The sequence below is a fragment of the Oncorhynchus mykiss genome, chromosome 9 (genome assembly GCF_057628025.1).
Source record: "Oncorhynchus mykiss isolate SJ-2025 chromosome 9, ASM5762802v1, whole genome shotgun sequence".
In the NCBI taxonomy this organism is placed as follows: domain Eukaryota; kingdom Metazoa; phylum Chordata; class Actinopteri; order Salmoniformes; family Salmonidae; genus Oncorhynchus; species Oncorhynchus mykiss.
The window spans coordinates 51862992-51890872 of NC_143030.1; the positions used below are offsets into that span (position 1 = coordinate 51862992).

Sequence of the window (27881 nt, forward strand, 5' to 3'; positions counted from 1 at the left end):
CATGGTTCGGGCCTGCTTTTCTTCAGCAGGGACAGGGAAGATGGTTAGAATCGATGGGAAGATGGATGGAGCCAAATACAGGACCATTCTGGAAGAAAACCTGATGGAGTCTGCAAAAGACCTGAGACTGGGACGGAGATTTGTCTTCCAACAAGACAATGATCCAAGACATAAAGCAAAATCTACAATGGAATGGTTCAAAAATAAACATATCCAGGTGTTAGAATGGCCAAGTCAAAGTCCAGACCTGAATCCAATCGAGAATCTGTGGAAAGAACTGAAAACTGCTGTTCACAAATGCTCTCCATCCAACCTCACTGAGCTCGAGCTGTTTTGCAAGGAGGAATGGGAAAAAAATTCAGTCTCTCGATGTGCAAAACTGAGAGACATACCCCAAGCGACTTACAGCTGTAATCGCAGCAAAAGGTGGCGCTACAAAGTATTAACTTAAGGGGGCTGAATAATTTTGCACGCCCAATTTTTCAGTTTTTGATTTGTTAAAAAAGTTTGAAATATCCAATAAATGTCGTTCCACTTCATGATTGTGTCCCACTTGTTGTTGATTCTTCACAAAAAAATACAGTTTTATATCTTTATGTTTGAAGCCTGAAATGTGGCAAAAGGTCGCAAAGTTCAAGGGGGCCGAATACTTTCGCAAGGCACTGTACATAAGTTCAACTGTACATTGCAGGAACATTTACTAACTGACCTCAGTGTCTCCAGTTTACAGTGTGAACTCCCCAATCCATCAGAGAGCAGCTTCACTCCTGAGTCTTCAAGGTCATTGCCATGCAGGTCCAGCTTTTTCAGGTGTGACGGTTGTAACCTCAGAGCAGAGACCAGAGAAGCACAGCCTTCCTCTCTGACTTCACAGCCTGCAGAGAGTTGATGATGATTTTACTGAACACACTACTATCCTCTGTTGTATGTTACCCGGCCCTGGTTATTAAAGTACATGTTTTTGCACTTCAATATGCAGATAACTGATACACAATTGTTACACAATGCATAAAATACTGATATCGGCACTTTATAAACACAGTTATACATATTTTGACAATTACAGGAATACTGACCTAAGTGTTTCCAGTTTACAGTGTGGACTCCCCAGTGCATCAGAGAGCAGCTTCACTCCTGAGTCTTCTAGGGGGTTGTTACTCAGGTCCAGCTCTCTCAGATGTGAGGGCTTTAACATCAGAGCAGAGACCAGAAAAGCACAGCCTTCCTTTCTGACTTGACAGTCTGACAGCCTGCAGAGTTTATCATTATTTCATTAAACACACTACTACCCTTTGGTGGGAGAATGTTAGTTGTATAGTTCTCCCTCTTACCAACATGATGGACTGCATATGCAGTTGTATCACCCCTGTTACGTGTATGATATAAAGACATGTAACCATTTGTAGTACATCTCTGTGAGCTAGACTGTCAAGTACACTTTTAACCTCACTGAGTATCCTCACATTGTATTTACATTAATGATGTTCTGTCTATACAAAACAAAATATCTGCCTGGAACGTTAGAACAATGATAGACAAAGATTTTGTCCCACATCCTGAGAGGCTAATGAAAATCAGGATTCCTCTCAACAAGACTAGGCATGCCACAATAATCAGTGCCTACGCAGCTACATGACCAATCCCTGACAAAGTGAAAGAGCAGTTCTACTCAGAGCTAGACAACATAACCCAATGAACTGAGTAAACTATCAGATAATAGCCTCGTCATCACAAACACCATCTTCAGGCAAACAGACAAGTACAAAACTACATGGATGCACCCAAGATCCAAGCACCGGCACCTGATAGATAATATCATTGTGTGTCAGCGAGACAATAAGGACGTCAAGAGCTCCGATCGATGCAAGATCAATGGTGGGAGGGACTAGCAGAGCTCACACAAATGTATGCAGACACACTACACCAAACAGTTATTTGAATGTTTCAAAACCATACACCGGCCAGTGAAGTCTGGCACGTCACCTCTGAGATCAGCAAATGGGAAAACCTTCCTCAGAGATAAGTATTGCAGAGAGGTGGGTGGAACACTTCAGTAAACTCCTGAACAGATCATCCTTTGCCGACTACTTAGCCATAAACCTGATGCCCCAAAAGGCCATACAACATATCCTGGATGAACCACCTACACTCGGCTAAACTGAAAAAGATATCAGCATGATGAACTTGGGGAAAGCACAAGGAAAGCACAACGTTATTCCTGCCGAACTCTATAAAACAGCTGTGCCAATTTTAATTTGATGCATGCTCTTCAACCAATTACTGCCTGCACCCGCTCGCATCACTACCCTGGACGGTTTTGACTTAGAACATGTGGACAACTACAAATACCTAGGTGTCTGGTTAGACTGTAAACTCTCCTTCCAGACTCACATCAAGCATCTCCAATCCCAAATTAAATCTAGAATCGGCTTCCTATTTCGCAACAAAGCCTCCTTCACTCATGCTGCCAAACATACCCAGGTAAAACTGACTATCCTACTGATCCTTGACTTTGCCGACGTCATTTACAAAATAGCCTCCAAAACTCTACTCAGCAAATTGAATGTAGTCTATCACAGTGCCATCCGTTTTGTCACCAAAGCCCCAAATACTACCCACCTGCGATCTGTATGCTCTTGTTGGTTGGCCCTCGCTACATATTCGTTGCCAAACCCACTGGCTCCAGGTCATCTATAAGTCTTTGCTAGGTAAAGCCCCGCCTTATCTCAGCTCAGTGGTCACCATAGCAACACCCAACCGTAGCACGCGCTCCAGCAGGTATATTTCACTGGTCATCCCCAAAGCCAAAACCGCCTTTGGCCGCCTTTCCTTCCAGTTCTCTGCTGCCAATGACTGGAACTAATTGCAGAAATCACTGAAGCTGGATGCTTATATCTCCCTCACTAACTTTAAGCATCAGCTGTCAGAGCAGCTTACCACTGCACCTGTACACAGCCCACCCAACTACCTCATCCCCATATTGTTATTTATTTTTGCTCTTTTGCACCCCAGTATCTCTACTTGCACATCATCATCTGCACATCCATCACTCCAGTGTTAATGCCAAATTGTGATTATTACCTCCCGAATCTTACTACATTTGCACACACTGTACATAGATTTTTTCTATTGTGTTATTGACTGTACGTTAGGTTTATCCCATGTGTAACTCTGTGTTGTTGTTTTTGTCACACTGCTTTGCTTTATCTTGGCCAGGTCACAGTTGTAAATGAGAACTTGTTCTCAACTGGCCTACCTGGTTAAATAAAGGTGAAATACATTTTTTTATTTAAAAAATATATGCATTAAGTCTGAAGGACAGAGGTGAGTATGTTTTTACGTTTTGATTCACAGTCAGGACTTTTCTTTCAATGTATTGTTCAGCTGTTATCAAATGCAAATAAACATGTGGATCTATTGAACAATAGCTAACCCTTATATTTAAAAATGACAGGAATATTGACCTCAGTTTCTCCAGTTTACAGTGTGGACTCCCTAGTCCCTCAGAGAGCAGAGAGTCTTTTAGAGGATTGTAGCTCAGGTCCACCTCTCTCAGGTGTGAGGAGTTTAAAGCAGATGCCAAAGCTTTACAGCATTTCTCTGTGAGGTCACAACTTTCCAACTTATTTGAAAAGTCAAATGTCATGTCACTTAAGAGAAAAGATGAATGACACTTTGTTTCATGTTATATATACAGTGTGGTCTGAAATTATTGACACCCTTGATAAAGATGAGCAAATATAAATAAAATAAATCATTTAATTTCTGAGCTATAATGTATGCTAAAAAAATGAGAATGCATGAGCAGAAAAGAACCCCATACCTACTGTAAAATATCATGGTAGACCTTTGATGTTATGGGTCTTTTTTCTTCCATTGGTCATGGGACCCATGTTAAAGGTCAACTGCATTATGAATTTTAAATCAGTACTCGGATAGCCAAAAACATTGTTGCCTCTGCTACGCTGCAAGTGGATCTTCCAGAAAGACAATAACCAAGCGTACATTAAAATCCACAAAGAAATGGTTCATTCGCCACAAAATCAACATTTTGAAATGGCCATCTCAGTCTCGGGACTTCAAACCCATTGAAAACCTGTGCTTTGAATTTAAGAGGGGCAGTCCATAAGAGCAGACGAAGGACATCAAGGATCTGGAAAGATGCTTTATGGACGAATAGTCTAAGATCCCTTCCAATGTGTTCTCCAATCTCATAAAACATTTTAGAAAAAGGCTCAGTGCCGTTATCCCTGCATGGTGAGGTATTGAAAACAGGGCTGTCAGTAATTTTGACCCCTACCTTTTTGAGAAAAAAAATATTACTTGTAAAACAAAATCTCTTTCTCTGAGCAATTGTATTAGTATACAATAATATATATAATTTCCCAATTTTGGGGGGGCATACAATATAGCTACGTATTTGAATGTTGTATTATATACAGGCATTTTTACTCATCTTTATCAAGAGTGTCAATAATTTCAGACCCCACTGTACATACATATATTTTTGTTGTTATGACTATAACTTTGAATAGCCATGTACTGTACTTACTGAGCTGTTCTGTAGGCTTTGACCACTGGCAACAGCCTCAAAAGACCATCTGACCTGGAGTATTTTCTCAAGTCAAACCCATCTAGCTCCTCTTCTGATGTAAGCAACACAAAGACCAGAGTGGACCACTGTTCAGGAGACAGTTCTTCTCTGGAGACACTGCCTGAGCTCAGGTAGCTTTAGATCTCCTCCACTAGAGAATGGTCATTGAGTTCATTCAGACAGTGGAACAGATTGATGCACCTTCCTGGAGAGAGATTCTCCCTAATCTTCCACTTGATGTACTTGACTGTTTCAGCATTGGTTTGTGAGCTGATTTTCGTCTGTGTAGGTCTCGTAGGAGAGTATGATTGGACTCCAGTGTGAGGCCGAGAAGAAAACGGAGGAGCAGGTCCAGGTGTCCATTCTCACTCTAAGGCCTTCTCCACTGTGCTTACATTGAGGCAAAATGTAAGATTGTTTTTGAATGGCGTAAGTACTTCAGAGGTTGATTCGGGTTGAACCATTAGATTCCCACCACTGTTGTTGAATGTGAGAAACACGTATACAGCAGCCAGAAACTCCTGAATGCTCAGATGCACAAAGCAGTGCACCTTCTGCTGGTACAGCCCACTCTCTTCTTTAAAGATCTGTGTGCACACTCCAGAGTACACAGACTCCTCGCTGAGGTCAACGCCACACTCTCGCAGGTGTTCCTCATAGAAAATCAGATTTCCGTTTACCAGCTGTTGAAATGCCAGCTTTCCCAGTGACAGAATGCTCTCTTCATTCCAGTGTGGATGTGTCTCATCGTTCCTATGATATTTCTTAATCATCTGTTTTTGACTTAGTGGTGGGTACCACGGTTTGAGGTCAGGTGCTATGGGCCAGGACATATTGTAATCAATAGGATGTGTAAATAGCCACTACTAAACCCCAGCAAACTTTCATAACAGCTAACCAAAAACCATCCTTATCATGTACAAAATTGCATGGCCAAACCAAGTCAACTGGATATACAGCACTTGGTTTGAAGGTACTTAGGGGTGATCTGGCTACAAATTCAGGTTTTTGGATGTCGCAGGATAAGGATGTTGTCAGCTCCTGCAACAGGACAATGATGCACCTGTCAATTGAAACAGATCTGAAATTAAATTGCAGGATAATTATAACAGAGCAGGAGAGCTTATAAATCATCGAAAACCGTTCAAATCCCAAACAGAGGTGCTCTTCCAGTACTTTCTTAGTGCCAAATTCAAGTCCAAGCACCTTGTACGTATCCTGTAGTACCAAGAACACCAACACAGAATCAACACTTGATTAACTTAACATTCCCCATTTATTTTGAACACAACTAAAAAAAAAAATACATTTCAGAAATGTATGCGACAGTGCAAATCATACACAAAAGAACCGTTCAGGTTGATACATGATTTAAATTAATAAATATACACGACTTACTTGACACTTTGAGATGCTACAAGCACTTTTCACAGTTATATAACATAGTCCACATATCTGACACTCAAGTCAGTCTGCTATGAAACGGGGGAAACTACACCAATCCCAGGTTACAACAATCTTTCTAGGATTAAAACAAACAATGAATACTGTTTTACAAACATTTATCCCAATTCTAAAACAAAACATACCCTGTTTTGGTTACCCATCTTTCTCTGATTCATTTTGTGAGCCAACAGTGAAACTTCGATATGTATACTATACACAGTATGCATGTTATCTATTTAAGTTTAGAAGCTATGTTGATTATTCTTCCAAGTATATTAATCAAACTTTTGCCACATGTATATTATCAATCAAGACACAGGTTCATTCTATGAATAACACAAGTTGCCAGTAGGTAACATTTTAACAAATAGTTTTGTTAATGTTTTGTATTAACCTAAAAACACAGAAAACTGCTTATACACCCCAATGTCAGGTGAATGGATTGAATGAAATGAAAGAACCACATTTCTCCAGTAATTAAAACATCCCCAAAACCCTCTTCATTCAAGAGCAAGATAAACATTAACAGAAGATACTGTAAAGTATATCTGTATGACGGAATTCAATAATAGTACACTGTCCATTCGATGACTAATGCCTCTAGAAAACTAAAGTTTGATATTGCTCCTATAGCCTACAGGTGTTTCTTTGTCTATGAATTTGAGAGGGGTTACAATTCACCAGCCCCATTCCTCAGCTGTATACCAAGACAAGTGGCGGGCTGCAGTTTTGCTGCAAAACAAATCCCAGAATGTAGCTTTAATATGGGCCATTTCAATATTTTCCATGAACTTACGCACCTCGCACATTTTCTTTATGACCCCAACAGCAGCAAGTTATCGATGGGGCAGTGTGTATGCAAAGAAGGTTCCCATTATAACATACTTTTACTCGTCTCAAACTATTTGAAAGCAAGCAAAACATATGAAGAACACCTGAAAAGCACTTTTATTTGCCTTTGTTGTTTTAATATTGATAGGAGTGAAGGACGAAAAAAACAAATCGTTGTGCTTTTTAATTTGGGATGAAATTGTGTAATAAAATAATTTAAAACATTTTTTTCCCTTTCCAAATCTCAAGTGCTTAAATCTTCACTTGCACCCAATTACCAACTGAAAAGTGAAACGTCATCGACAAGAAAAAATTAAGTCTTTTTAAATTCTCATGGCATAGCCAGAACATTTCAGTCATTAGAAAAGGGGATAATAGGAGACAATTTATAATTACTGTCGAGAAATTGAAATTAATTTAAGCCCCATTTACTGTAGGTTCCTAGTGCAGGTTTCTTGTCTCCCATAATCCATTAAATTAAACTCATTACATAACATTTTTCCTAAAACATCACTAAATAATTGATTCCCTTTAAAGATGGAAGTGTCACTGTCCGCCCCACAGCCGTTGTTATTGCTTATGTCGACGAAGCAGAGGTGGGAAGTGTATCAAGGGGGAAAAAAATACAGTGTTGTTGTTTGCAGTAACTTCTTTGTTGTTGTAATATTGTACATGAACGTGGCAGCTTCACCCTTAAGGATTCTAGCTTTAACTAATAAATAGGATGACCACATAAAATATGCAAAAATGTTCCACTCATCGTTAACAATTGTTACTGGGATGTAATGCTTGATATTTGAAGAAAACAATTGATCAATTACCAATTGTCTTAACATAATATGAAACCATCTCCACATGCATAAATATTGTTCCATTGTTAACCTTTTTCACCTTCCAAGAACAAGAAGTCCAATAAATTAAACTGGTTAAGCCATTGCTCGTAAAAACACTAAAAGTGCCAGATGTTCATCAGTTAAAATTCACTTTTTTTTCATGGAATTAAAGTAGTCTGGGATCTGTTCTATTGTAATTTCAATTATTGATATCTATACAGTCAAACATTTGGACACACCTACTCATTCCAGGGTTGTTGTTTTTTTTTTGTGCCATTTTCTACATTGTAGAATAATAGTAAAGACATCAACACTATGAAACACCACATATGGATTCACTTAGTAATCCAAAAAGTGATTCTTCAAAAGTAGCCACCCTTTGCCTTGATGACAGCTTTGCACTCTGGGCATTCTCTCAACCAGCTTCATGAGGTAGTCACCTGGAACGCATTTCAATTAACAGGTGTGCCTTGTTATAAGTTTTGTGGAATTTCTTTCCTTCTTAATGTGTTTGAGCCAATCAGTTATGTTGTGACAAGGTAGGGGTGGAATACAGAAGATAGCCCTATTTGGTAAAAGACCAAGTCCAAATTAGAAATATATTTAGAATCGTTTTTTGGTTACTACACGATTCCAAATGTGTTATTTCATAGTTTGATGTGTTCACTACTATTCTACAATGTATAAAATAGTAAAAATAAAGAAACTCTTGAATGAGTAGGTCTCCAAACTTTTGACTGGTACACCATATATATATTTAATTATTGAAGAATAGAACTTACAGTAGAAATGCTTTACAAGCTTAGCACAGCTGTCTACCACAGCTCAAAATAAGCCTTTATTACTCAATTGTTTACAAACAAAAACGTAACAATGAATTGCTTCAAAATATTAAAGGATTTGGCTTTGTGCAGCGTAATATATCTTCCGTAATCCACAATTAGGTTTCTGCAGGTTTGCATGGGATTGAAAAATGTGCCTAAATTGACCTAATTGTATATAAAAATGTGCAAAAACTCCTTGATTATGGCTGTTTAGCTTAACTGGTCATAACCTCTCCATTGTTCACATAGTCAGCTGACTGAACAGGAAGTGCCTAAACAAGTGGCAGGGCTGCCATTTGGTTTTTGAAATCTACTGTCAAAAAAACAAAACAGCCGCCCTGCCTCCTAATTTAGTATACAGCGGAGGGATGGGGCTAGGGAAATGTAGCCCTCTCAAATTCATACACACTGATCTAAATGCAAGGACTGACGGTCCATGACAACCACATCAGTTCATTTGTTTGTGATGCTTTTTTGTTTACAATTACAAACTTATAATTTGGACTATGATTGGGTAAGGCAGTTAATGCCATACGCTAATGCAGGTATGTAGAAGTTATATTCTTCAAAAATCATGGTCTGTATATAATTCATTTATAGATATATCAATCCCAGACTCTAGCTTTAAGGGCCATCAAGATGTTTAATTACTTACAGAATTCACCTTTAAAGCGGAGATCCACATTGGGCGAAACAGCACCACAGAGGTTTTGCAATGTTAATTGTTTTCTTAGCTCACGATGAGTTATAACTGTCTTTGAATTTGCATACAAGCTATATGGAAATCCCTGTGAACTAAGCATTGCATGTAATGTGAGTATGAAGCCTTGCCTAAAATAGTTCACATAATTCAATTCAAGTTATATTGTAACAATATCAATATCGAATATCCGTGTTTGACATTGAATGAAAGATTTCAGAACATAACTTTTTAGTCTAGGTTTTTATAGGGCTTCGAATCACGATATACGTCATTTAAAAAAAAAAGTTCTCTAAATAAGCTTTGTTGTACAATTAAAGGTAAAATACCCTGCATTTAAAACAGCAGCAATAATCTAAAGAATGCATGGCTTGTGAAATTATACCTAGAGTACATATACTCCTTCCACACCCATAAGACCCACTAATAATGTCATTATTTAAATTGCTTTTCTGCAATAATCACTGATCTGGTTTTCAAGTCTTTCGTTAAAAATGTAACCAGAACCATGCATAATGCCCATTCACTAATAATGAGCAACTTCTGTAGGAGGCATTATAGAAAATTATTAACACTGGTCTCATAAACAAATCTCTCAATGACAAGTCCACGACGAACAGTAGACGGGGGTCCCCGTCGGTTTGAGATAAGTATCTCAAACAGACCATTTAAAAATGTTTTAAAAAAAACTTGCCATTTCCTCAACGAGGATGATGTCATCTTCCTGAGGAGGATGAGCTGGCCAATCAGCGGTCTACTCGCATGAATCATTTTAATGACTGGTATACACCCAGCTGCTTTTTAACATAATTCAAAAGAATTGGAAGAAAAAATATTTAACTCGTATTGTAATTAAATATAGATCATATTTCATAGACATCTGGAAACACTGGACAGCTACTTTAAAAAAGGTAGACTTTGGACAAAAACTCTAAAATAACAGCTTTAAACTGTATAACTGATGCACCATAACAATGCACCATAATTCCAAGGTCATGTAATGCGTTAAAATATATACTGATGAATAAGACATTTGGCTTTTGAAGTTCCATTTCTTACCAATCTCTACAGCTTCCGTCGAAAAACAAAGTGTGAAATGACGTCAACACATACTGGAGGAGTTACTGGCGAGCTAGAAGTGGCTAACAAACAAGCTACGTCGGTCACTCCGCGCATGATCAGAATGACATTGATTAACCACCCAAGGCACACCCAATTTCTGTTTGACAATAAGTTGGACCGTTTATCGCACCCAAAGTCAACCGTTAAAGCAAATTTCCTGCCATTATTTATGAGTGTTCATATGCTATCTGGGGCTCCCTAACCTCCAGGAGGTCCCCATTAGAAACATTACTTTACTATAATAGAGGAGATTAACCTTTTTATGTGTTTTGGTTTCCATATGACAGATTGTCAGACCAAACCTAAAATGCAAATGAGAGTTGAAACCACTGTCAGAGAAGAGGTGATCTCTCATCTTTGTCGTGAGTGCCAGGGGGCTGGGCTTGGTGTGTGTAAATGCAAAGGTACAACAAAAAATGGATTCATGAGATACAGGCATTTGGAATATCGCGCTAGACATACATTCCAATTAATCTCATATCGCCCAGCTCTAGGGTTTTATACACACATTCCATGCATTGTTTACCTCTCAGGGCTTTCCTTGGAGCTTGTATTAAAATTCTAAGACAGCCACATAACTCCTCGAGGTATGACAATTATTACGATTACGTTAAACATTTGGAAAACTATCCTTTTAAGAGATCCAGAGTTTCACTTGTTGATGATCATTCAAACCTAAAAAGTGTGGTTTGAAATTGGACAGACTGAGTGAGAAAGGGGCAATCTAGTACTACAATAAACTGGTAGCATGCATTTAGGTTCCAAATAAAAAGGCCACATAACAGTACACATATAGCTAACTGAAGAAAAAAAATGTAATAACTGCATGCCCCTATGATTGCCACTTGCAAACCGCACTAGTTATTCATAGGGATGGGCTTTTTAAATTATTTTTTTCAGATAATCATCAAGATGACTTGTTCTGTGATGCACGTGCCCATCACAGGTAAAGTTTCTCAAAGTGCACAGCAGTCTTTTCCAAACATTCTGTGAAAAGGACAAGAAATGCACAACAAAAATGTTCTCTGAAAGCCTCCATACATTGTCCGATTGCACCTACCCACTGCTGCATTCGCCAGCTCTTCTTGCATTTGTATTTTTCATTAAGCCTCCACAAATGTATCATGATCCTCAACTTTCCACTGTCTGAAGCAGTCCATTGGATGAATCTCAAATTGAAGGATCCTGAGAATATAAAAATTAAATGTGAGAAAAGGTGCAACTTTAATTAATCCCCCTTAATTACAAGTGTACACTCGTCAGTCAAATAGGGGGTGCCTTTATTTGTCGTGTTTCACACATGTACATGGGTGTAACCTGTACAAGTGTGAGGTGTGAAATGCAAATGTACTTTTTGCATATCCCACTCCAAGACACTGATCACCGCCAGGGATCAGCCATTATCTGTGTTTTCCATCAGCGCTAGCCATCGGCTAAATAGCTGATAAGACTCATTGCAAGCAGGCTACTTTTTGCACTTCATTAATTAACTAGGCTTCTTTTCATATAAAAAAAGTTTCAATTCGCTAGTCAGACAAGTCAGAATAGCCTTCTCCCGGAATGAACGATATGCATCTTCTAGTGATCTATTGATAGGACAGGGAAAAACTGCTGGTTTGTCAGTCCCCTGTCTGTCCCTCTCGGTACCGGTGTTATTTTTGTGCGCTGTGGTTGACTTTGGTCAACATTTATTTTCACAGAGGGAGAGCATGATGCTTCTTCATCGTCTCCTGTGAACTCATTTTTAGGTGTTGTGTAATGTAAGTGGTAACTATGAGTGGAAATCCACCGAATTGTTGTTTTGTGCCACATTCATTTATTTTCTTTTGCATGTTTCATAGGCCTACACAGCCACGGAGTCAGGGCGCAGAGGCTACATGCTACTGTGCACTTTGATTGACAACAGAACAAGTGTTGACTAGTTCAGTGCCAGGTTCCCAACTCCGGTCCTCTACCGCACCCAAAAGTACACAATTGTGTTGTAGCCCAGGACAAACATACCAATGGACTAGTTTATAAAAGGTGTCGAACTGATTTAATAAACAGTTATTTGTCAACGGTATTGCATCGGGACAAGTAAACCAAATATCTTGTTTGTATTTTCATAGGAAATCGAAACCCATGTGGATACTTGCCAGTGACCGCTAAGGACTCTCAGTGTGATGAGTTGTTTGTGAACGGCTCTTTTTGAACAAAACTGCAGATAAATGAAAACATTTGATGAAGATGTTGAATCCGCACTGCGGGAACAATAAATAGGTAGTGGCGAAAGGGACTCATTCAAGTCCAAAATATGAAAAAGAAAACACATATGACATTATTATATATATATTGATATAGGCTTACTGATTTGATTAAAGTGTCGACAATGGAGTAGTCAACATGTTAAACACGTGCTTCATTCTTAAATATAGTCATGCTACCTAGCTAGCAACCTGAACTTGACAACTGACTAAACTACGCACAAATGTGGATGGCACAGGAATAACTGAGAAGGAATAGGCTACTGAGAACAAGTGTGTGTAAAGTTACCTGAACAGTACAGATTAGTTAGTGTTTTCACAACATTGTTGGACAAGTTAAAAAAGCTATTTGTTCTTTGAATCCAGAGCCAGTTTTTTCTTCCTATAGTCACACTCATTTAGAATGCCTGAAGCTTTAACAGTACTTAAAGCTGTGTGTGTGTCCATGTACTGTGCACATGTATCACAAGAACATTGATAAGAGGGAGTAGGCCTACTTAAACATTGGGAGCATTAATAGCTGTATGTTAGTGACTGTAGTATTGTTTAAGGTGAAAATGCTATTAAAACATTCTGATGTAGATATTGTGTTTCCGTAACTTATAATCAAAGCATAGTATGCCTGTAACTCAAGGCACTGCTTTGAGTTGCCTTGCTAAAGAACGATGTAATGAAATCCACATGGGCTGATTCACTTGACCCCTTCTTAATACAGCGCTCTGCCCTACTCATTGATGTACCTTTAACTTGTATTTTTTTACTTGACAATTGGTACTGGTGTTTTCCCTAAGATTTAGAAAGCGTCACATGTCCTCCCCCTACATAAAAGGCGGAGATCCTTCTGACTTAGATAATTACCACCCAATCGCCAACTTATCTTGCCAAGTTAAGGTATTAGAATCCCTGACCAACTCAGCTAAGAACTTTGGTAACTTCACTCTATTCTAAATATGCACCAATCTGGTATTAGATCTGGTCAATGCTGTTTCAGCCACTATGCTTGTTTTAGATTGAATTGCCTAGATCATAAAAAACAACAACATTGTGCTGCTTTATTTACAGACCTTTCCGAGGCATTCGACACCATTTCTCGTCAAAAACGGTCTGAAATGGGCCTGGATGAGAGGTCTTGACAGACAGGACACAGTGTTTGCTTTCTGATGGTGTCAAATCTAGTTTCCTCGATATTACGAAAGGTGTACTGCAGGGGTCGATTTTGGGAGCTGTTCTCTTTACTATTTATTTAAATATTATTGGTCTATGTATTAAATCCAGTAATATTCATCTGTATGCAAACGATACGGTTATGTATGCCATTGCACCGACTGTTGACAAAGCTAAGTTCGAGCTGCAATCTGATTTTGTTATATTACAGAAAGCTCTTGATTAAAAACGTTTACTTAATGCAGGCAAAGCTAAATATATGTTCTGTGATTCACAGAACAATTTCTCAGATGGTCTACATATTCACTTATTGGATACTTCGCTCATGGAGCCGGTCGCTGCCTATAAATATCTGGCCGTTTGGATTGATAAAGATCTAACGTTAAAAAACAACAACTGATGAGCTAGTTAAAAAGCTAACGTTTAAAGTGGGCTTATATTTTAGAAACAGATGTTGCCAATCTATGAACAGCAGGAAGCAGATTGTGCAGTCAACTTTCCGGACAGTTCTTGACTATGGTGATACTATTTACCAGAATGCGGCAGCAACTACTCTTAAACCATTGGATGCATTCTTCGCTTTATTACAGATGACAGTTTTAATACTCATCACAGCATCCTGTATCAGAAGGTCGTCTGGGCTTCACTAAACTCCCGTAAATCACTTCATCACTTCATTAGCCCGGAACTCTCTGGCTGGCAACTTTTTCTATTTGGCTGGCTACTCCATGTACTTGTGGAAACCACTGCATTAAGGGTTACGTGTGCCTTGCTCAAAGGCAGATCGACAGATTGCACCTAGTCGGCTCAGTGATTCGAACTAGCAACCTTCCGGTTACTGACCCAATGCTCTAACTGCTAAGCTACCTGCCACACTTGTTCACTCATTCCTCATGTATTCAAAAGTATTGGATTGATGCAAGCATGGCTGGAGATGAATCTCGACCATATTCCTCACACCAGTCCGTTATTTTTAAATCCATGAGGGGGAATGTATGAGTGCACACTTCGGGAGAAGGGTAGAGAATTGTAATGTTAGCCATGATTTCATGCATAGAATACCTGCAGATCCCCTGGTGGCTCCTGACTGGTCAGCTGTTCTTCCTTTGCTGAATCTGTGACGACAATCTGCTGTAGACTGCGGGTCACTGGTCCCCTCACCCTTCCACTCTGACTGCAGGGGTGCTCATCCACCTGTGGTGGTTGTTGGTGGGATTTCACCATTGTAATGTTAGAACGAATTTCCTTCACACCATGCTGCATCCTACTGCCTTGACGTTGTGGGGAGTTGAAAGGGCGAACAAGAGACAGCGCAGTCAGTTTGGGTGCCTCCTGCGGTGTTTGGACACTTGCCATTGCAATGATGGCTTTACTTTTTTTGTTTGACAGGACTTTATGAGCTGGTAATATGGCTGTCCTCTTTGTTGGACTTGAACTATGGGCTCTGCTTTTCTGTTCATGGTCAGATTTCTCTTCCAAATGAAGGACTTCTCTGCGAAGGTGGCCGTTATTTTCCTTAGTATAAGAGATACTGCCATCTTTTCTTTTCTTGGCCTCTTTGGCAGCAGGTTTCCTGGGGCAGACGGCCATGTGCTTGGTCCGGCTGCGGCGGTATGTGAATTCTCTAATGCAATGCGGACAGACATAGATCTCTTGCTCCTCATGGACTAGAGAAGAGGTTTTCTTTGTCAAAGAGGTAGACTTACTCCTCTGTGAAATGGCCCTCTGTACCAGCTGTTTTTTCCTTTTGTTGAGTGCATTAAGCTTCAACTTGGCAGGTGGCTCCTGATAGAGTTTGGGACGATTTGTTTGACTTGCCGTGTGTAGAGCATTTTGGCCATTTGTGGAATTAGTAGAGGACAGTACTCCATTTTGGGCTTTTGCAAAGTGACGAAGAGGAATGGGGTTCTTATTGGGTGTATAGCGTCTTTTGTCACTGGCATTTGCACAGGCAAGAATGTGTTTGTGCAGCTCTGGCATGTTATCAAAGCTTTTGCCGCATTTAGTGCATCGGATAGCAGTGCTGAAGGTTTGTGGGATGTTGTGGGTGGTGAAGTTGGTAGCTGATGCTACAGAGCCAACAGGTGTCCGGTTGTGATAGGGAAACGGAGGCGGCTTAAAACTGGGATAGTGTTGGTTGATGCCAAGGCAAACATCCAGGCCTTTGGGTTTGCTTCCCTCAGAAGCCATTATCTTTATTGTGGTAAAGAGTTCCTCAGTAGCGTCGTCTAATTCTCCCTCATCTTTTATGACAGGTTTATTGGACTCCGCCATGGCACAGTAGGACAAAGCCTCTGTGCTAACTTTTGTTGCATTGTTATAGTTCTGGGGTCGTAGCTTGCCATTTTCTTCCTCTGTGTATTTGCATTCCTGGCCAGGGTGCAACTCCTTTTGATGATGTTTCAGGTTGCAAAGATAAGCAAATTCCTTTGTACATGCGCAGCAAACATAGCTCTTGCCGACGCCATGGAGGGTTGACCTGTGATCAAGCAATGCCGTGGGCTTTCCAAAGAGTAGCACACAGAACTCACATTTGTATGGCCATTCATCAGAATGCTCACTTACATGATGACCCAGTTCCTTCATTGAATGAAAAAGCTTATCACATACATTGCATATGAATTCCTTAGTGAAAGTGTCTTGTAGCTTGGAGAGGGTCTCATTTGAGGATTCTTCCACTTGACTTGTGCCCTCAGAGGGTGGCGGCGTTTTAGAGGGGCAGATAGATATGTCCTCTGATACTACCTTTTGGTTTGATTCCGTTTTAATAATGGCAGGAACAGGGGAGGAAATGGATTCTTGACGAGTTGGACATTCAGATATGACTGCAGACAGCGTTGAAAGGGTAACCGATTGCTCTAAAGAAGATACTAAAATAGTAGGGTCAATGGTTTCATGAGGCAAGGACAGAGGCTGCTGCTGATTTATGACAATTTGCGCAGGTGCTGTGGATTCAAAATTATTCTCTTGGAAATCAATTGTGGTAGGGACAAGGTTCTCTGGGGTTTCAAGAGCAACTGTGCATTCAATTAAAACAGTATTACTAGTAATGTCAAAGGAGTTGATAAGGGAATCGTTTAGAGTTAAAGCTGGAGAGCATGTTGGCACTTCAAATCCAATGTTGGATTCAACTGTGGTAGTGTTCAGAGCTATTTGATTTAAAGTGTGATCTGTGAGAAACACATGCCCTTGTAGATTGAGAGTTGGGTCAAGGGGTTTAGAGATGGCAAGTTGGCTTGCAGAATTAGAGGTAGCCCAATCTGGCAAAGCAGCTCTCCACTCACACTCAGCTGAATTCAATGAATCTTCTGTGCAGATTATTAAAGGATTAGGAGATATCTTAGAGGCCAATACTTGAAGGATAGGTTGATTTGTGGAATTGCTAGAGGAAGATGTTGGTGGTGCTAAAACAGTAATTAGCGACGGAGCAGTGGGTAAGATTGGATGTGGAGATGGGGAAGCAAGTGCTATGGTGCATGGTGAGATTGATTGCCTGGGGACTGAAGCTAGAGAGGAAGGGGATGGACTAAGTGCTGCAGAGGGAAAAGTTAATCCGAACACCTCGCCTTCAGTAGCAGGTGACATATCCGAAGCAGTAACTATGGCAAAGTCTGTAACTAACGGTGCATCATGATTTTCTAATATACTTAATTCTTGCTCTGCAACAACCTCTAGGTTTGCGTACTCATTCATCAGCACCTTCTCCAACATGCTGGTGTTTGGCTTCCTCTTTTTATTTAAGGGCTGTGGAACTAAAATTCTCTTTGCTTCCGAATCTGCACTCTTTCTGTGCACACTCAAGTCCAACACAGCTTCCCGCAGGGCTTCGTCTTCACTTTTCTTGACAGCATTTGATAGGTCCAAAGGTTGCTGGTTGCAGGAACAACCCCCACTCATTGGGGACCATCCCTCTGGCAAGACACGAGTTGTCATTGCATCGTTTACTGGTGGACTTTTGGAGATCTCACTCTCATCATTGCTGGATAAACTGCATGCGGGTGAACTGCATTGGCTCTCTGACGTTGGGGCATTGACAGCAATAGAAACACCCACATCGGTTGTTGTGCTTTCAACATTCGACATAGGGCTTTGTTGTGGTGAGTTTGGGGGAGACCCGGTCCTTCTTTTAAACCTCCCCAATCCTGCTGGGAGGACAGTCAGGGAAAGTGGTGAACACAGCTTCTGGCCTTCTGTGATCAGGGCAAAGCTGGGTTTGAGGCCATCTTGCATCTGTAAGAGCTGTTTCAGCTTAGGTGACAGATAAACTGTTCTCTCTCTCTGAAGGATAGTAGACTCTGTGTTCTGAGGAATGAGACTTTCTATCAAAGATGACACAATTGATGAAGAAGAGGACAAAACTTCCGATTCTAATTCCGTTTTGATTTGGGGTAGAAGAGGTGGTGTGGCAGTTCTCCTTTTTGTCAAGGGTTGACCAGATATCCCTTTTCCTGTGTGAGTAGCAGTCTCTACTTTAAGAGCCTGACTGATCTGGGCAGGATTAATAATCACAGCATTTAGTCCGACTAAAGTAGCAGATCCAGAGTTCACTTCAACTACCTCACAGCCGCTGACAGTGCTTGTTGATACAATCTTCCCATCTATATAAAAGCTGAGGTTCTCAGAGATGTTACCAGAGATATCCAGCATATATTGCTCCTCTTGGTCACTTTCGATCTCAAGAACTGCTACTGGGCTTGTGTTGTTGGTATCCTGTTGAGATTTAATAGGGGGTAGCTTCGGATTTTTTGCTTCCTGCAACAGTGGGGCTTCCTTACCTTTGAGCCGGAGATGGCGCTCGTGGATCCTGCGCTGATGTCGTCGCATGTTTGTATGCGTGCTAAAAACCTTTTTGCAATACTTGCAAGTGTGACCACCCTGTAATTCTCCATGTTCATCTGACGTAGACGCCTGTTCTCTGTCTGCCAAAACAGAGGCACTGGAGCTACTTGGAGAAGACACACATTCTGGACCGTTGCGCTGTAGTGCAGAACTTGGAGGCTCCACAGGCTTTATTAAAGATCCAGGCCTTGCCTTTGCATTTTCATGTCTCCTCTCATGCCGTCGCCGGCCAATTTTTGAGCCAAAGGACTTGCTGCAGTACTTACACTTAAATATGTGTGTGTGGTGGTTAGCTAAGGTGTGGATGTGTATGTGACGTTCTAAGCCTTGCTTGCTGGTAAAATTTCTTTCACAGAATTGGCAGGGAAATGAGTCCTGGAGCTCTACATCAGGGTCATGGTCAGGATCCTCTGGTAGCTCAGGGGTTGCTGAATGGGAGACCGATCCTAAATCCTGCTTCAGGCCACAGCCTTTGGCCTCAGGTTTTTGGCAACTTGTGTTTGAATCTGCCAGCTCATCCGTTTCCATGGACATTAAATAAAGACTGCAGTGAGTTTCCTCAAGCTCCTTATCCTCCATCTCCTCCTCTAAATGGTCATCGTCTCCCAACTCTGAGATGTATAAAGTGAGAGAGTCTTCCATGGCCTTGGGAAGCTGCGTACTCTTCTCTTTGGAGTCCTCTGACACAGCAAACTTTTGTAGGGATCGGCAGGTGGGAGAACCTCTCAGCTCAGACCTGATTGAACAGATATACAAATTAAGATCCTGTCATTTAATATCCATTTAGCCCCATATTGACAGCTCAAATCACACTAGTCAGGGCTCAACATTCCTATTTGCCTGCTTGCACGACAACGTCTTCCGAACCCCCAGTTAATCAAACTTTTCAATGGCCTGCTCGGTGCAGTACATTTTAAAACAGGGAAAAAAAATGTTTTCCATTTGTATTTATCAAAGGGTCAATGTCTAATTGGTACATACATTTTTGGACAACTATAGCTTCAAAACAAGGGCTGGGTATTGCCAAGGATCTCACGATATGAGCACGATACTTAGGTGCCAATAAGATATGTATAGGGAAAGGCCATTTGAATTCAATCACTTTTTGATAACACCCCTTTTTATTTGAACAAAACCTTTCATACAAAATGTGTCCTTGTAGAAGATGTGTTCAGAAAGTGACTTTTTGTACCTGAATGACAAAACAGTCAAGAGATAAAAGTGCTCAAAGTTGACTTATTTTACATACCCCAGACATCCATGCCTTATTCATCACGGGAAAAGTTAAACGGTTGAGTTTGTTATCATTTAAAAGCTTACAAAAAACAGGGTTGTCAAACTATTTCATAATTTCTTGATTATTATATTAATGAAATGTATGTCATGTGTTTTTACCATGGGGAATGTGAACACTTCAGGATTTAAAGCTAAGCAAAGATACGTATTCAATCCACTAATACTAAACGTGCTTGTAATATAAGAAACACCTATTTTTTGTATTTTGATCTTGAAAAATGTTTATTAGAGGTATGGGGAGCGCCATCTTGAATTGCCATAGTAATGACTACCATGTCTCATTGGTAGGAGTGAATAAATTGTGAGTTTTTGAGTGGAGAAAAAAAACTATTTGATTTATTTCATGAATATTCATTAGTCTCGTTTCATTAGAACTCGTCGGGTGATTGGTTGAGCCTTAAGTGCGTGACATCACTCTGAGCACTTATCAAAACATGGCGGACAATTTCTCTCACCTCGGATCTGAACCCAGTAGTAACCACCAACTTCAATAGCTATGTTTCCATTAACTTGTGCAGTGATTTTTTTTGTTGACATTTAGAAAGTTTGCATTGAAAATATGACAATTTCCTTCTAGGGTGCGTTTCCATTTACCCATCTTGTGTCGATCAAAACAGCTGGATGAAATGGCGTCACACCTAAAAAAATATATATAATAATTACAACCTAGTGTCCAATAAAGAAATGTAGTGTTTGAAGTGTTTCCATTGCCCATTTTGGCAAATTACTCATTAATAAATTGCCGACATGTACAGTGGGGCAAAAAAGCATTTAGTCAGCCACCAATTGTGCAAGTTCTCCCACTTAAAAAGATGAGAGAGGCCTGTAATTTTCATCATAGGTACACTTCAACTATGACAGACAAAATGAGAAAAAAAAAATCCAGAAAATCACATTGTAGGATTTTTAATGAATGTATTTGCAAATTACGGTGGAAAATAAGTACTCGCGACAAATCTAGCAACTTTTTCTGGTGTTATTGGAGACTGACGTGAAAGCACGTATCATTCTTACTCTTCGAGGGCCCCACCCCCATCCCAAAACACTCACAGGCGGGCCAGTACCTCCCAGCTGCAGTCAGAGCAGGAGATGTTCACCCCTCCGTGACCAGACTGCAAATGAATTGCGCATGCGGGAAGCCGCCGCTGGCTGATCCTGCCCTGGCTTACATTCAGGGCGGGATGTAAATGTACTAAAAGAAAATAAAAAAACTAAGTAACTCCGCCAGAGTGTCTCCTTTGGGTCACTTTTGCTGGTCCCAAGCCCGGATAAAAGGAGGGTTGGAATTGTGACATAAAAAAAAAAACAAGAACCGACAGAAGAAAGTTAATTTGTAGTTCTAAACATATTTATGGTGTTTTTTACTCACTTTTTGTCTCTCCCACGATATTATTCCTCTCTCCTACAGCGTCCATCACAATTACACGCACATGGCCAATTAGGCAAATTAATCGATGACATAATTTAGCGACTTTCAGGACAGCCAATATCTACTTTCCTTACTGAGTGAAGAGTTGGCAACACGGACTGGGATTAGATAGGAGACTACAATGGACTACATGGCAAACAAGACTACAATAAACTCCCCTGAACCCAATGATCGTGTGTGTGTGTGACAGTCAAGAATCGAGGGATTACACTGGCAATGAAGTAGCCAACTTTCTAGCTAATCGTGGATGCCAAAAAAAACACAGCTATCTAGTCTTTGTAGGTCAAGGGCACACAGGCTACACTAGCCAACTGGTTAGACATGACTACACCATGGGCAACAATAACTGGTGACTAGTTCATTTTCAGGCAACTATTTTCAACTTGACCATCGCATTTAGGAGGATAGGTAATTACTGAAATGCAGCTAGCTAGATCACTGGCCAGGCAGTAGTCACTAACTAAATTGTGGACGCATGACCCATTCTTTGATACATTTGGGTTAACTTGCTCATTATCAAGCAACATGTAAAGATGGTTTGTGGAAAGGTAAAAATAGTTTTTTGAATGATCGCACGGTGAAACTAAAATAGATATGTAGCTACCTGGTGAGGCTTTCATTTACTTCACTAATTAATTTGGTGATCAAACTGAGTTTCCCAAGTCGTTTGATTGGTGCAAGACAACTGGGAACTCAAGGTCAAATCATGACGTCAGTAATCCTCAAGTCAGATGTCTGTCTGAGCTCTATAAAGATGTCAGAGTTACTGACTTGGAATTCCGAATTGAATGACCCCCCCCAGAGTTCCCAGTTGTCTTGAACATGGTATAACAAGACAGATGGCTCTGTAGAGCAGTGGTTCCCAAACTGAGGGGGTCGGCAGGGGGGGTACGTGTAGGCTTACACTGACGTTTTGATAACCGTGTAAATCTTTAGGACAAGGTGACTTATCAATATAGTCGCCTGTATTTAAGTGGCCCAGCCAGAGCCCGGACTTGAACCCGATCGAACATCGTCAGTCCCATCCAACCTGACAGAGCTTGAGAGGATCTGCACAGTAGAATGGCAGAGACTCCCCAAGTACAGGTGTGCCAAGCTTGCAGTGTCATACCCAAGAATATTTTATGCTTTAAATCGCTGCCAAAAGTGTTTCAACATAGTACTGAGTAAAGGGTCTGAATACTTATGCAACTGTGATATTTCAGTTTCTTTTATAAATTAGCAAACATCTCTAAAAAAAAGTTTTTGCTTCATTATGGGGTTTTGTGTGTAGATTTTAGAATAAGGCTGTAACGTAACATAAAGTAAGAAAAAGTTAAGGGGTCTGAATACTTTCATTAATATACAATACCAGTCAAAAGTTTGAACACACCTACTCATTCAAGGTTTTTTATTTTAGTTCACTATTAATTTACAACGTAGAATAATAGTGAAGACAAACTATGAAATAACACGTATGGAATCATGTAGTAAGTAAAAAAAAAAAAAAGTGTTAAATCAAAATACTTTACATGAGATTTTTCAAAGTAGACACCTTTTGCCTTGACAGCTTTGCACACTCTTGGCCTTCTCTCAACCAGCTTCATGAGGTAGAAATTCCGCAAATTAATGCCTTTGAGCCAATCAGAAGTGACAAGGTGGGGTTGGTATACAGAAGATAGCCCTATTTGGTAAAATATCAAGTCCATATTATGGCAAGAACAGCTCAAATAAGCAAAGAGAAATGACATCAACTGTTCAGAGGAGAATGTTTTAATTAGGCCTTCATGGTCGAATTGCTGCAAAGAAACCACTACTAAAAGGACACCAATGAGAACAAGAGATTTGCGTGGGTAAAGAAACACAAGCAATGAACATTAGACCGGTGGAAATGTCCTTTGGTGTGATGAGTCCAAATTTGAGATTTTTGTTTCCAACCGCTGTGTCTTTGTGAAACGCAGAGTAGGTGAATGGATGATCTCTGCATGTGTGGATCCCACCGTGAAGCAGGAAGTGTGAAGGTGCTTTGCTGGTGACACTGTCAGTGATTTATTTAGAATTCAAGGCACACTTAACCAGCATGGCTACCACAGCATTCTGCAGCGATACGCCATCCCATCTGGTTTGCACTTAGTGGGACTATCATTTTTTTTTCAACAGGACAATGACCCAACCCACCTCCAGGATGTGTAAGGGCTATTTGACCAAGAATGAGAGTGATGGAGTGCTGCATCAGATGACCTGGCCTCCAAAATCACCTGACCTTAACCCAATTGAGGTAGTTTGGGATGAGTTGGACCGCATAGTGAAGGAAAAGCAGCCAACAAGTACTCAGCATGTGTGGGAACTTGTTCAAGACTTCTGGAAAAGCATTCCAGGTAAACTTGGTTGAGAGAATGCCAAGAGTGTGCAAAGCTGTCATCAAGGCAAAGGATGGCTATTTTGAAAATATATTTTAGATTCTTAATTTGTTTAACACTTTTTTGGGTACTACATGATTCCATTTGTGGTATTTCATAGTTTTGATGTCTTCACTATTATTCCACAATGTAAAAAATAGTAAAAAATTAAGAAAAACCCTTGAATGAGTAGGTTTGTCCAAACTTTTGACTGGTAAAGTAATGTACTATCCAGACGAGAGTAGCTATTTGGCTAACTGTTAACTATTTAGAAAAGTAAAATAGCTACCCTGACAGTCTGCATTAATCCTTTTTGCACTAAATGTTTTGACTCATCACATATGCTGCTGATTCCTAGTTATATGTACATATCAGCGGAGGCTGCTTGGGGGAGGACGGCTCATAATAATGGCTGGAATGGAGTCAATGGAAAGGCACATGTTTAATACCATTCCATTAAACTCCATTTCAGCCATTATGAGCCGTCCTCCCCTCAGCAGCCTCCGCTGATATGTACATATAACTAGGAATCAGCAGCATAATATGGACTTGATATTTGTGCACTGCTACATATATACCTCAATTACCTTGTACTGGTATCCCTTGATTATAGCCAAATTATCATTTCTCATTGTGTATCTATTACGTGTTTTACTTTTCTATTTTCTGCATTGTTGGGAAGGGCCCATAAGTAAGCATTCACTGTTGGTCCACACCTGTTGTTTACAAAGCATGTGACAAGTAACATTTTATTTTACTGGTGAGCCTATATATTATTTGCAGTTACACCTCATGGATGTGAAATACAGATTAAATGCTTGGTATGTCACATGGTCTTGAAAAACACCTACTTACATTTGTATTTTCAGATAAGGGTGACCTAAACTACATTTTTTGGGTTACAAACCTGAGGATAGATATGATAAAACACATTTCAATTAGATTTAGGTTGAAGTAGTCCACCGCATGCTTACCATCTTCAGAATTGGTTCACTGCATCATTTTTGACTTTGCTTGTTTTGACCAGGCTTCTGTCTGTAAGAAGTGACAAACACATATATGAATAAAGAAAATAGTAAGAGACTAGCAGCAAAACACCATTGTACGACCTGACAATCTTACTGTAGTAGAAACAGCAGTGTTTCTTTGCAAGCTCGCCTTGCTCTTTTGAGCCCCTATACAAGAAAATGGCAACGCAATGATGGCAGAGAAAAACAACCAGAACTACAGTTTGAAACATTCTGTCAGTGTCTAACATCGGGGTCAGCAACACATGCAAAGCAGGACCAGGGGAGAAGCTTTTGTCAAGGTCATTTGGACTGATTAGTAGGCTATTGTAACAATTTTACAAAATGTACAGTAAATTTGGCAATAGTTTGGATGATGAATCCCTAACGTTAACTGTTTGACAGTACCAGTCACATTTGATTAGGAATGTATGAAAGTTACCATGACTAAAATATTTTGTAGCAGAAAGGCCTTTGTTAGCTAATTCAATTGAAATCTAACTATTAGCTAATGAATGCACTTGTCAAGACAAAAAAACAAGGGCAACTAACGTTAGATATCGAGGCTAATGCACAGACTAGTCTCTAGATTGACAAAAAAAAGCTAACTAGATAGGGCTAGCCATTATTGTTAACAATGGGGCTCATGCTTCACGATAGGGCCTAGTCATCAGACCTTACAAAATGTTATCTGAATGTTAATAATGATTTATTTTCATGAGATTGGTGATCACTTGAGTTAATGCAGCTAAATTAAGATTGAGGCCCAGTCGACACATACCGTGCCATAGCAGAGCCTGTGCTGTACTGTTACCTCGTCCAAAAACCAGCCCTAATTGTATGAATAGATAACTATAGTTAGATACCAAATCAAGTTTCATATCATAATGCTCTATCCACATATTCTTGTTGGATCGCCTGCTGCATCACTTTAACGTTAACTATCTATCTCCAAAACAAACCAGGTTTCTGAGATTGACATACTAACTAGCTAATTATTTCAACACGGTTACCCTACGTAAGATATCATCAGCTGCACATTAGTCGCATCAACGTCACGGTTAGCTAGCACTTCCAAGCTGGCTAACGAGAACACCTCGAGCTGTAGCTATCAACTCAAAAGGTCACTTGGCTGCAAGCTCATTGCGGACCCATTCCACTCGCCAGTTAGCTAACAATACAGCTAAAACACACCGATAATCATTCTACAGCCAATCTACCAGCTGTCATTGACCGTTAACACAACAAACGTGTGGCTAGCTAACGAATGCTTTAGCTAAAGTTAGCTAACTGAGCAATGATAAGAGGTCGATGACATTACATGCACTTGAATGCAGTAGCTGCTATGCAGTTGATATTCTTAGGGTATTTACAATTTTTCAAAATACTTTCCTGTAGATTAATCTTGAATAAAGCTTAGGGTATTCTTCAGTTGTAGGCTTGCATCTGTTATTGTCTTCCTTATGGTGCCATAACATAATTGTTTCCGAAGTGTTCATTGGCTGCAATGTGGAGGTCAGAAATGTAGGACCAATCAACAATAGGTTTGTTGGGCTACGAGAGAAAAAAAGTCAGGGCTATATTCAAGATGTGCTGACGTTTTGCAGCATTGCCAGTGCCTGGTCAACACACAGTACACATTACAACAGTGCAATAAATCAACTTATCCACATGTGGATTGCAATTTCATTCCAATTTGCAATAAATGGCCACTATAACATAAAAATGAGCTGGAGTGAACAAGAAATAATTAGGCCAGTGTTTCCCCTGTTATTGCATAGGTGGGACTGCCCTTACTAATACAGTTTGGCTTCTGTAGGTTGGTTTGACAACATTGACAAGTTTGGTGCCTAATTGTTCTAATCAGCTCATCAACAACATAGTCAAATTGACTGCACATTCAAATAGACCCAAGATAAAATGATGCATCTGGTTTGTCACCTCTAAACAAAAATTCCAACAACGCCTTCCTGAAAGCTGCAACTGACCTAGCAGGACTAGTATTTTTTAGACTCACCAAATCTCTTATTTCAGGGGTAATCAAATCCGTGCCTTTGAGGTCAGCAATGCTGGTCATTTTAATCAAGTCATTGTAATGTCATTGACTAATCAAAGCCCACTCACCTGGGGCCTCATTTATAAATGTTGCGTAGGCACAAAAGAAGGCGTATGCCACTCTCTTACGCAATTGGGTAACTGTGACAATCAAATGAGTGGATATAAAAAGGCATGCAATTACAATGCAAAATGACGCACAATGGCTGCTTTTGCACCGTTCGGAAGATTTGGCGAATGGAAGAATTCAGAGTGCGAATTTTCAGAGAACAGCAAAATTTACTGGCCATTGATGATGAGTGGCTTATGAGCCGGATCCGATTACCAAGAGCTGTTGTCTTTGATATCTGTGCTGTAGTGGGCCCAGCTTTACAGAGAAGGACCTGCACTTCAACTCCCATTTCAACTCCTTGGCAACCTCGTTAATCGCATCGATGGTGTCTCTTTGCGTTTGCAGGACTGCATCTGTGAGGACACTGCTGCTGGAGGGTTGTGACGCACGAGGTGCAGTGGAGACAGGGGGCTGGGCGACTCAGCTCCTGCTCAGCTGCAGCACCACCGACCCCGCTGAACACAGTGACTAAAAACAATAGAAAATGTCCCCATTGTTTGTGTAAATAAATGTTTAAATACAACTTGAATGCATTTGGTTTACTCTTCAAACGAGGGAATACTAATTACATACCTGGATCATCCGGTGTGTCTTGCATGTCCGTTTCCCCCTCCACCTCCGTCACTACTCAGGAGGGATTCCCCTATAATACTGGCAAGACGCCCATCAAGGGGGTTGAGCTACGGTGTCCCTGTCCCCCCCCCTGTGGCACAAACACTTTGTCTGTGTAAGGCTATGCGCCTTATGGCCTCCGCTTTTATGTCGGACCACTTTTTTTTTCTGAGAGGGTCCGACCTTCTGAGCCAGCAGCAGTAACAGCGTCCGCCACATGCTGCCACTAACGCCTTGTTGGCATTTGTAATGCCCACACTGTGTCCACCAAACAATATATTTTGTCTTGCTTCAACTTCCCCTACAATAACTTTTATTTCACACTGGGTGAAATTATTTTTTTTAGCCTTTCTGTCGGGATTTGCCATCATTGTCATCATGCAGTCAAGTATGGAT

General features: G+C 40.4%; 1 protein-coding gene across 1 annotated transcript; it reads right to left on the bottom strand.

Moving 5' to 3' along the window:
• Nucleotides 1-5851: 5851 nt before the first annotated feature.
• On the bottom strand, nucleotides 5852-27881 carry prdm2a (PR domain containing 2, with ZNF domain a). Its single transcript, XM_036988159.2, has 5 exons — nucleotides 27447-27881; nucleotides 26724-27341; nucleotides 24674-24734; nucleotides 14820-19332; nucleotides 5852-11535 (listed from the first exon to the last, which is right to left on the bottom strand). The coding sequence occupies exons 4-5, from the start codon at nucleotides 19236-19238 to the stop codon at nucleotides 11521-11523; spliced, it is 4434 nt and encodes a 1477-aa protein (XP_036844054.2). The 5' UTR covers nucleotides 19239-19332; nucleotides 24674-24734; nucleotides 26724-27341; nucleotides 27447-27881; the 3' UTR covers nucleotides 5852-11520.